The 12112-nt window shown below is 31.3% G+C and overlaps 2 protein-coding genes across 2 annotated transcripts; one reads left to right on the top strand and one right to left on the bottom strand.

Moving 5' to 3' along the window:
* Positions 1-1517: 1517 nt before the first annotated feature.
* Positions 1518-5891, top strand: LOC113398025 (cationic amino acid transporter 4). Its single transcript, XM_026636584.2, has 7 exons — positions 1518-1536; positions 1756-1905; positions 2031-2279; positions 2626-3605; positions 3707-3923; positions 4748-4909; positions 5583-5891. Exons 2-7 carry the CDS (start codon positions 1764-1766, stop codon positions 5801-5803), a joined length of 1971 nt encoding a protein of 656 aa, XP_026492369.1. The 5' UTR covers positions 1518-1536; positions 1756-1763; the 3' UTR covers positions 5804-5891.
* Positions 5892-8750: 2859 nt separating this feature from the next.
* On the bottom strand, positions 8751-11896 carry LOC113398026 (acetyl-coenzyme A transporter 1). The gene is made up of 8 exons (XM_026636586.2): positions 11735-11896; positions 11403-11633; positions 10850-11139; positions 10256-10613; positions 10057-10176; positions 9781-9963; positions 9317-9538; positions 8751-9084 (listed from the first exon to the last, which is right to left on the bottom strand). Exons 2-8 carry the CDS (start codon positions 11613-11615, stop codon positions 8917-8919), a joined length of 1554 nt encoding a protein of 517 aa, XP_026492371.2. The 5' UTR covers positions 11616-11633; positions 11735-11896; the 3' UTR covers positions 8751-8916.
* Between the last annotated feature and the right edge of the window lie 216 nt (positions 11897-12112).

Here is a 12112-nt window from a genome sequence, read left to right on the forward strand (position 1 = left end):
CAACGTATTTACAACAGGATCCCAGAAAACGTTCAAAATTATTCAATTATAAAATTTAATAGAATCGTTAAAGAGCGTTTGTGTGCTAAAGGATATTACAACACTAATGACTTTTTAGTTGACTGCACACCTTGAGAATGAAATGATCGCATCCGGGTTGTTTCAAATAACTAAAATATAATAATTATTGTACATGTAACATGGAAAAAAATATATATCCCGCTGAGTTTCTTTCGCCGGTTCTTCTCAGGTCCGAGGTGTTAAATTCCGAACCAGTGGTAGATTTTTGACTATCAATAAGCAAGTAAACACTTCTATATTGAATAAAGATTTTTGACTTTGACTTTGATCGATAAATTATCCGTAAAAGATTTGAAGCCATGAAATATATTAAGTAGAAACTATAGGTTTTGCAGTAACTTAAGCACACCTATGAAAAATTCTGTGTCCATTATTTTGCGGCGAATACTAAACGATTCTGGTTCCTAGATATTTCTACCACGATGTTATTCCTAGTTCTCGCCACCATGCTACTCGCCGCTGCCCGCATGCATTAGTATAATTCCATATGATTTCCATTGTTTTAATCGCAAGACGCGTCGTCGATTGCAACGTGCGAATATTCAATGTACTTAGTCAATTTCTCATACTCATACTTAATTAAATAAACGTTAAAATCTATTGAATAAATCATCTATCCAAACCTTTTTTCAAATTATACCTATTAGAGTTGCAATAGTATAAATGTTACAGTATATTTTAAGCAAACCTGTATACAATAAATAAAAAAAGCTCCCTGACACTAGTTTGTAAAAGCAGTGGGCTGATATTAGATCCTTGCGGATCCTTGAGACGACTGAATAATGATTTTATGGAAATAGTAAGTTTTCGATTCATATTAGTCAATAACTGTTTTTAGCATTTTTACTTTAGTATTTACTAAAGACTATCTACTTTGAATATGATTTAAAAGCCTCTTTTTCTGATAGTTGACGATATGCACCCATGTATACAAGTAAGTATTGCTTTAATTTAATTTAATTTAATTATTTAGAAAGTTCTATTACGGTCGATTAACATTTAACTGTCGGTTTTATGTCTTACATTATAGTTTGTGTTATATATAGTCAAAAAATTCAAGTCTTAGCATAGTAAATATTTAGGTTTACTTGAACGGTTATGACTACACCCAGTATTTTTTTTTAATTTTTTCGTTTCCTTACATTTTCGTACCTTTTATATAAAAAAACAAAAAAAGTATTCCACAGGCCATTCTATTAAAAGGTTTATGACTTAATTAAGATTAATTAATTAACTATTCATTTTTTATAATAATAGCAGCTATTCCCAGTAGAATTTTCAGTATGTATTACTTGGATACAACGTAAATAAAATTGCGCTCAATCCAAAGAAATCGATTGTATGCGCGCGCAGAATTTTTCATCAAGCCTATCATTGGAACATTGCAAACATCGTCAGCTGGTTTGATAGATAGTATTAATAATCGTGTATTTTAAGAAAAAACATAAATATATTGTACGTATTGGAATCCCTTATAAATTAACTTAGTTAATCTATCATGGTGACGCGTAGATTTCAAGTGTTATTATTTTACGACATTAGGTTATGTAAATGCACTTTTGTTCTTTGAAAAGATATAAAGAAGTTGTCACAGGAACAATTTTTCTACTTTTAGTTTGCTATTAGATTATAATTATGTACATCTTTTTGAAATACAATTTGCATTAATTGCAGGCCTTATCATGCCAGGCGCCAGGCATAAAATCCTGGGACATGTACTCTCAGGGTTCTGTCATAAAATGAACCGACGTAAGCCTATATATGGTGACTCCTTGGATACTCCACTTAACCGATGTCTTACAACTTTTGATATTACCTTATTAGGTAAGTAATATGAAAATAAAGTATATATATTTAAGTATAGTTAAAAATGTATCAATTTAGAATTGTGAAGTTATTTTTCAAATGATTGATTTACTTATATGAAGGCTGGTCAAATTTTCTTATAGGTGTAGGTCATATGGTGGGAGCTGGCATTTATGTGTTAACCGGAGCAGTTGCCCGTAATATGGCGGGGCCGGCAACAGCTCTAAGTTTCCTTTTAGCTGGTATTACATCTACGCTAGCTGCCTTATGCTATGCTGAATTTGGCACGAGAATACCGAGGGCTGGAAGTGCCTATGCTTATACTTATGTCAGCATTGGAGAATTTTGGGCGTTTATTATTGGTTGGAACATTGTACTCGAGTATATGATCGGTAAGCGACAACATTTTTGTCAATTTTTGTTTATTAAAATTATAGTAACTCGCTGTTCATGTACTGATGATTGATAGTCACAATGAAATCATTTATTATACTGTTCCTCAGTATTTACTCGACAGAACCATTTCGACATAATATTTTTATTTATTGAGGCACTTTCCTCATGATATTGTCAAGCCAGGTACCGCTAAGCACGAGATATACGAATAGAAGCAAAACGAGAAACTTGGTTGCCTGTAGTTTATTAACGATGTTATTTAAAATCCAAGTGTTCCAAAAACAAGGCCACCGCATATAAAGGGAATAGTTTTTTTTATATACAAGTTATTTTATTTTCTAGGTGCTGCATCAGTTGCCAGAGCTTGGTCGGGATATTTAGATGCAATGCTAGATGGTGCAATAAGCAATGCAACGATAGCTGTAACAGGCGATCTACATGAAACTCTTCTTAGTAGATATCCTGATGTGTTAGCATTTCTTATTTGTATTGTAGCGTCTTTAATATTAGCAGTGGGCGTTAAAACTTCAGCATATATTAACAATGGACTTACAATATTAAATCTTATTGTAATTTCTCTGGTAATATTTCTTGGATTCTATTACGCTGACCTGAGTAACTGGTCTGAAAAGAACGGTGGTTTTATGCCATTCGGTTTTAGTGGAGTTCTTGCTGGTGCAGCTACTTGTTTTTATGCATTTGTTGGTTTTGATAGTATATCTGCCTCTAGTGAAGAAGCAAAAGACCCCTCACGTTCCATTCCTATAGCAACCATCTTATCGATGGCCATGGTCGCTTTTGGGTACATTCTTGTTGCGATAGCTTTAACTTTGATGGTGCCTTATACCAGTATTAATCCAGATGCTGCCTTACCTGCAGCGTTAGGTGCTGTACATGCCGACTGGGCAAAATATGCAGTAGCGGTTGGTGCAGTTTGTGGAATGACTACAACTTTGTTAGGTTCTTTATTCTCTTTACCTCGTTGCTTATATGCTATGTCAGCCGACGGACTTTTGTTCGGGTTTCTTAGCGATGTTAACAATAAATCACAAATTCCTATTTCGAATCTTATAATATCGGGATTATCATCAGCTTTTATTGCATTATTATTCGATTTAGAGAAACTTGTAGAGTTTATGTCGATTGGCACATTGTTAGCATATACGATCGTTAGTGCAGCCGTTATTATTCTGCGATATCGGCCAACGCCACCTCCAGAAGACAAGATTTTCGGCTCGCCTCATTTGGATTCACCCATAGATAGGGAAGATAGCTCTGCAACCGGTACTCCAGGAACTGACGGTGGATCTTCTTCTTCGGAGGTATTTTTTTTTAATTTATTCAAAATTTTATTTGACCTTATTGTACCTATCAGATCGAAGTTTGTTCGATGAAATATTTATGTTGAACAATAACTCACCAGATGTTCGAAGCACTGACGGTGGGTCGCCTGCGCGCACAGTATGCATGGCTTGAGCCGCTGGCGGGGGGACGCGCGCCCGGAAGTGCGGTCACCAGCTGCGTGTATATCTTTACGGCTGCCGCTGCAGCGCTATGCGCACATAACCACTTCTTAGCGGAGCCCGCTGGTCTGTGGGCACTGTTGCCCGACTTTGTGCTGAGTTTCATAATCATTGCTTGTGAGTACTAAAGTCTTTATAACTATTGTATCTAACAATTGTTTATAGCGAAATTTAAATACATTAAAAAGCGAGAACCGCCGTTATTTTATTTAAACTAAAAATACGTTATCTTTTTGTTTTGAAACAGCTAAAATAAAAGATTTTTAAGAGGTGGATATAATTCGATGACCTTGCTAGATTGGGCGTTACCGATAAATATGCCCTGTACGCATCTCATATTCCCTGTGTCTTGTGTTTTGAGGAGAACTGTCCAAAACACACACACACGTGCCGAATAACGTCGCGTCCTGCACTGATTTATTGGGATAAAGAGAGGTTTCATCGCGATTAACGTGCATCAGTTATGTAGATAAATCATTAAAAAAATATTGCAAAAATGAGCCGAAAATACCCTTAGTTTTGTATTATTCAATATGCTGATATGTGATATGTCTATAAAAATTCTAGTGATAGTTAGCTTAGGAGGAAAAAACGACTAATTACTTAAAAAGATGGGACTTTGTTTTCAAAGAGGAAATGCTATATTAAATTTTGGTGTTTAAAGTACAATTATTACCCAAAGAAAATATCAAAAGGGCTATTTAGGTACTACTAATATCTTACATAATCTATTATTTTTGGTAAAAGATAGAACCACTATAAATCCTAAGAGTAATATTTCATATTTTCCCCGAACCAAATTAAATATAGAAAGAGGATATATTATACGCAAATTGCCTTATGTACTGCTTGATATAATATAAAAATATGGCGTCCTCCAGTTATTTTATCTTTAAAAATATTTTGCCTTAAATCGTTAAATTAAAAGTTAATTTTCACAGGTTTGGTTATAATATGGGCCCATCAACAGAGCCCCGCGCGGTTACCATTCCGAGTGCCCTGGGTGCCCTTACTGCCGGCCGCTAGCGTCATGCTGAACGTAGAACTAATGATCAACCTCAATGCTCTTACTTGGGCACGTTTCACTATTTGGATGACATTTGGTAAGGAATTATCTTAGATTAATCTTTTAAATAGTTGTGTAGTTATCACTTTTGCATTCTCAGTATTTTTTGGTTGCTATATACTTACTGATCATAATCAGATCAGAAAATTATTACAGAATACTTTTTACTAATATGTGATATCCCTAACAATAGTTTATTAGGCTGACAATTGACCTGATTGTAAGTGGTCACCACAGCCTATAGACGTTGGCACTGTGAGCACTATTGGCCATCCATTACAGCCCTATCACCGATTAACAACAATATTTAATAGAGTTTTACCGTATGTCGTAACATAAAATATTAATTTATGTTGCAAACGACGCAAAATGAAAGGATTCATGTTAAAGGTATATTTTTTTTATAATTGGTTGTGTGTATTTTACTCTCAGATATGAATAACAAATTTTAATACAGTTGGAACCATTGTCACCAGCTTTCTTATAGTACTTTGAGCAAAGAATCAGCTTGCCAACGCTAATATTGCTAGTTGAAAATCGTATATCTATCATAAAATATCCTACGTGGGCCTGCTTTTAATTACTTTTTATTCCCAAGGCAAGGTAAAGAGAGGAGGTGTTCTAAAAATTAAGTGATAGTGTCTTGTTTGTTAGTTAGTTGTCTTTGGAATAGAACCTGAAATATATTTTTTATTACTTCTATATTCCAGGTCTTCTCCTATATTTCCTGTACGGGATCCATCACACCAAGCTGGGAGAGGGTGTTACAGGCCTGCTCTCTCGCTCTGGCAGCGGCACCGCCCACAGCTGGGGTTCCGTCGATAAAACTAGTTCTTTGGCGAGAAGGGTGGGACGCTTGGGTCGCGGCAGTAAGAGTGATGATCGTAAACCAATCATATGCGACGATGAGCTCGCCAGGCGGGAACCGTGATTTTAAATATTGGATAGTTTTCCAAAGTTTATTAAAGTTTTATGTTGAAACTATTTGATGTGTTAACTTCTCTAAGTATTTGAATTTACAAGCTTAGATTTATTTAATTGGATTTTTTGTTTTGATTGGAGGCTACATACAAATTTGCCACTGGAAAGAAATTAGTAAATATACATATAAAGAGTCTAGATAATTAGGGCCCGAGGCTTATTCTAATGACACTATTTTTGTTTTACTACAATATAATTATTTAATAATAATACTATACAAAACTTTTTTCAGCTTTTTAACAGATTTTTAAAGATGAATAATTTTGAATAAAAAAATTATACTATTTATACCTTTCTGATTTTTAGCAGGAGTTGAAAATTATGTAAGGTTTTGGATATAGATCTATTAATTTATTTTTCAAATTTGCATTTTTTAACGTTGCTGATAATGATTATTTGGCAAATAGAAATCTACTTAGGAAACAGTTATGTAATAAAGTAAAGAACTACTTCATAGGAAAAAAGTTTGTTACTTTTACTTTTATATTCATATGTACGTCAATCTAATAGAAGCAGATCGTATAAAAGTAAATTGTAGGCTAAGCGTTCACATCTAACGCTCTCACAGTCGGTGGTTGATTTTACGATAGGTGATTTTGCAATTATTATTTTTTTGTTAATCGTATTTCGTTTAAATCCGCACCGCACTGTGACCACAAATTGTTTATCACGCGAATTTCAATGGCTAGTGCTTGCATGTACCTACACGTACAATAACAACATTTATAAAAATTACGAAAATAAAACCAAGCGGACCGCGGTCCGCGGATAACTTTCGCAGTGCGGGTGCCAAAATATACTATGGCCTGAATATTAAAAAACATTAGCTAGATTATCGTAATGGCTTTAGGCTTGACTGTTACACCGCCATTTTTTCGACATTGTAACCCTAATTCACTTACTGAAAGATTGTCATAATAGGGTATTCTATTATGTTTGAAAAAGTACTTCAACATGTTTTTTTTCTCAAAAAAAAGCCACAAAAAATATATTTCAGCAAATAAACACGTTTTCTTGCCATACAATTAAATTATATTTTAAACTTTTTTTTATTCCCGCAATAACGCTGTCAGTCATTTTAGTGACGTCATATTGATAAAAACAACAGTTGTGTATGTACGATTGGCACTCATAATCACTCATTCAACGTTAATAGCTATAAATATTTGTTTTTTTGGGAAAATAATGAATTACAATTACTATTGTTGGAGTGAAATGTAAAATAATAGCATTAAATCTCCAGAAAAGTTGTTTATCAAAGTGTCAGATGATATTGGAATGACAGTTTTTGCCTATCTGACGCCACATCATTGCGGGTCGTGTTTTAGGTCACGTGATATACAGACTAAACATTACGACTTAATTTCAATATAATTAATTAATAATGCGCTCATGACTCAAACTCAAACTATTCAAGTATATTTCTATTTTTATCAAATTTAATAATTTATTTTTCACTACCGAAAATACCCTATTATGAGCGAATGACTCGCTTTATTGACACCAAATAGAACGTTTTTCGATTTATTTGTAATAAAGGGAAGGTGGTAAGTGAGTGCGTTAACACTCTTGTTGCATTATTCTATTGTTAAACATAATTATTATAAACTATAAATAATAATCGTAGTAGTATGTAAATAGAAAAATTATTCATACATATACGCGATAAAAAAATCGATTATAGTCGTTACATGTACCAATATCTATAAAATATAATTCTCGAAGTTTAAAACGTTTTTAAGTGTTTATTTTACATAATTTAAATGTTTTTTATTTTATAATCTATAACACATAATCAACGTTTTTCAATTTTTCAAATATCCTATACACATTTCGAATTATAATTAATGCATAAATTAATTAATAGCACAAATATGTTTTAGCACTCTGCGCAAAATTAAATATAGGATTTTTAAGAAGAACAATAATTAATCTATCATTTTATAACAGATATTTTTTAAAGTATTTTTTCTATATAATATTATGTATGAAGTTGCCAAATTAAGCACATGTTATAAAAAAGTTGAAATTAAAAACTAACATAATTCTGTATTCAAATTTTTATTAGATGCATGTTTATCAAATAGGTTCCAAGGAGAAAAATTAAAATACTTTATTATTATAAGTTCATATATTTACAACCAAATATTATAATTTATTTCATGGTCAAATGCGTAACCAACAAAGAATTATAATTTGCTACGAATAGGTAAGTATATAATGAACCAGATTGTGTCTATGAAAAAAGGTTTTTTATTTATTTGTTAACTTTATTCAAATACTTATTTATCGCTTGAGTGTTATGTTATGATTTTGAAATTATTACTTTAACACGATCACTATATATTATAATTGTATATTAGCAGTCACGTTTAAATCGATTATTGTTACTATGTTAAAGTTTGAGCATCCACACATATATATATATATATATATATTTATATATAATACATATGATTATGTACTTTTAATTCATTTTGAATCAATTGCATAAATGTTGTCAAATTTAATGTTATAAGTGTAAACTGTATATTTTAAGAAATGTTGATGTGTATATAAATAAATTATAGATAATATATCCACTTTTATTTCCCTGTATTCACACAAACAAGATAAAACAAAAATAATACTATGTTATTTTGATAAAACTAAATTGTCTTTTGTACTATTCAAGAATAATGAAATAAATACATTATATAATTATGATCTATAAATAATTATTACAAATTAATTTGTTAAATATCACAATTAAATTCGCCTAAATTATATTTATAATCAATAAGATATATACATATATATATATATATATATATTTAAATAATAAAAAACTACGATTTAAATATAATGTTATTGCTCAACAACAAAATTTTAAATTTGTAAAGAGTAAAGACAAGTCATTATATTTACTTTAAATTCATTTATTACTAACCTTGGAATGAGAAATTGTATACAAAAGAATCCACTTTAAGGATCTTGTATGATGTTTAAGAGGTCTTAGAAATTTCGGTTTTGTGCTTATACTAATTACAAATAATATTACATAATCAGTAATACAATTCAGTCTTATCTGTTGTGACCAATTTGCCAAGCCGAGGCTGGCAATCTTTGTAACCGACTGATGGTTTTTCTTCCCCATTGCAGCCAGAGAAAGCCGGCCACAACACATATAACAACTTCTATGTAGAAACCGTCAATTTTTGTGTCACATGAACCACCATTAGCCTTGCAGACCTACAAATAAGGAGAAAATATAGTTATTTTATTATATATTTTTATAATTTTATTTCATTTTGTGAAGAAATTATTGAAAGTTATTTTAATTATCACTTGCAACCTTTAAAATTTTGTTTTCATCATATTTTCATTAAATAAAATCATGCTCCTTTTAAAAGTATTAGTATAACTATTTTCGTAATTAAAGAATTTATATGTATATTCTATTATATTGTATTATAAAACTTACATCAGTTTCTAATTGTGTAGCACATGTGTTATCAGTAAGTTGAGGTGCATTGCATGTCTTATAAGTTAAATGGTCTATAGCCCAGAGTGCAAGTGTGTTAGGCCAATTGGTACCCAAATTTGATACTGTGTTTAACAACGTCATGTAAGTACCACCAACAGCTGGATCTGACACTTTAGCAAAGAATGCCATTACTGCCACAAACATGCAGTACAAGCAGGTCTGAAAAAAAAGTCCTAATAAATATTTTATTTTAGTTTTAGCATATATTGGTATTGGCAAGTATTAACTTCAAATATTTATAACTTAAAATTATATGTAGAAGAAAGACATTAAAAAATTTAAGCTTGATTTTTTTAAATAAGTTTTTACATAATTAGTGCATTTCTAATTTCATTCTTGTTATACAATATAATCAACATGTAATTATAGGAGTTGAAAAATAATTTAAACAATAAACAAACCTGATGGAAGACATAAAGTAGCATCAAAACAAATAGATAAGAATATGAAGGGCCAGAGTCACCAAGGAGGCTTGGTGTAAGAGCAACAAGACCAGCTGCCAAGGGGCCAACTAATAGTCGTAGTGGAAAAGCACGCAACCACAGAGACAGTGGTGCAGGTCCTGTTGTGTGTTTTGCAAGAATCTGTAAAAAGAAATTAATTAAGGTGAATGGGAAAAATAGACAATAGAGTATAAAATAAATTTAGAAATTATCAGAATGAAGGTATGTACATACCACTGGCATTATAATTTGAACTGGGACTAATGGAACGGCCAGTAGTGCCAAGTCCTCTCGAGGAACTCCTGCCTCAACAAGCTTCAAGCCTGATACTGCATCACTTGCGCAGAAGCCAAGCTAAAAAAAAACAATATAAAAAAAAAGTAAGTATAAATAAATATCCATTTATACTTTAATTATATTATTATAAGTTTACCTTAGCAGTAAATAGCACCAGAGCTAAAGTCTTCACTGCCGGTAGCTTTACAATAGTTAAGAGCTGTTTATATGCATTTACAATGTCTTTCATGCCCTTTGGTTGACTTTCCTTTGGCTCAATTTGGTCATTGGCTTCATGTTTTAATATTGCAACAATTGTTGTTGTAACAATAAATACCCAGCCCCAGAATAAAAGAAAACTAGCCAGTGTCACAAGACCGGTTTCTTCAGGTATGGTTCTGAGATATTTGTTACAAAAGTATGGAGATTCCAATGCCAAAAATAAGACATAGCCAAGGAAGAATCCTGCTGTTTGCCCTACTGTATTACATGTGGAGGCGTGGCCCACATTACGTCTAGAAAAATAAATTCATTCATATTTCAAACCGGGTATTTGATAGAATCTTTAAAACTTATTTGTAAAATCTATATGTAATTTCATGTTAATTATATAATTAAATATAAGAATATTCTTAAGTTCAAAATTATAGATTTCAAATTAACTAAATAAAAATATAATCAACTTTACTAAAGTGAATAGTGATTTCCTATGTCAAATAAATGTATCAGTGACAAATAAAATATTTATCACCTTTTCAGCATAGTTAAAGCCCAACCATCGACTGCAATATCTTGAGTAGCTGCTAAGAAGTTAAGCAATAAAAATGATACAGTGAGAATTGTCATAGAGGGAGCTTTTTCATCCGATCCAAGCCATTCTGTCATACTGCTGGACATTATGATCATGCCAATACCAATGAGATATTGTACTGGCACAAGCCATGTTTTTCTTCTCCCAAATTCAGGCCAAAATATAGCATCTACTATTGGAGCCCAGAGCAGTTTTACACTAAAGGGCCAATTCACAAAACTAAACTCAGCCTGAAAATAAAAAAAACGATATATTGTAAATATTAATAATAAAAAATTTTTGATTGAATATATTCTGATTAGATTATTTTTTATTGAATCTTAGCACTTTCAATAAAAAATAATCATGTATGGCAAGTTAAGTCGTAATTCATTTCACGTGTAGGTATTTTTATTAGGACATTGTAATTATTTTTTATGACTGAGCATATAATAAATGTCAACTTCATGTATTCTGAGATTTTAATTCTTATAAAAAAAATCAAATATATCACCTGTTGTGTGTATGTTATTCCTCGATTCTGTAATAACATAGGAACTGCTCCTGCTAGTCCCAAGGGAATACCTTGAAGAGTATATAAAAATAAAAGCACAGCTATATTGATTTCATCTCCTTTAATGTTACTTTGGCCGGTATTTGAAGATGTATCGCCATTTTCAAGCAATTCTTCTTTTTCCATTGAACGTTTTCTTTTTGTCAGCGACATTATTATGTCGTGCAGTGTCTGAAAATTTTATTTTTAAAATATAAAATCCCACATGTTAATAATTGACGAAATTGAGTTTTAAGTTAATATAAAATAATAATTTGTTAATTAAATTGTACCTTAATTGTCACTGTTAAAAAATACTTTGAATTTGATGTATAAAGTGTAATACTCCAAGTATTATACAATTTCTTCCTTCAATTGTTAAATTTATTTGTATGGATTTCGTATTTACTAATCCTAAAAGTCCACACATATAACACGTAAACTTTAGAAACGCAACGAAGATGCGAATGACAGTGTCAACTGTCAGCTGACAAGTGACAAGTGAGCTGTAAGCTGCCAATTACAAAGCACTCATTAATTATTTTGTTCAGTATAATAATAATAATTTTGAATTTATGTCATCATTTATCAAACCAAATTTTAAATATATTGCTATTATTTTCTACATATATTTACTAATAACTCTATGATTTAAGAATTATTAATACTTA

Source organism: Vanessa tameamea, chromosome 13 (genome assembly GCF_037043105.1).
Source record: "Vanessa tameamea isolate UH-Manoa-2023 chromosome 13, ilVanTame1 primary haplotype, whole genome shotgun sequence".
In the NCBI taxonomy this organism is placed as follows: domain Eukaryota; kingdom Metazoa; phylum Arthropoda; class Insecta; order Lepidoptera; family Nymphalidae; genus Vanessa; species Vanessa tameamea.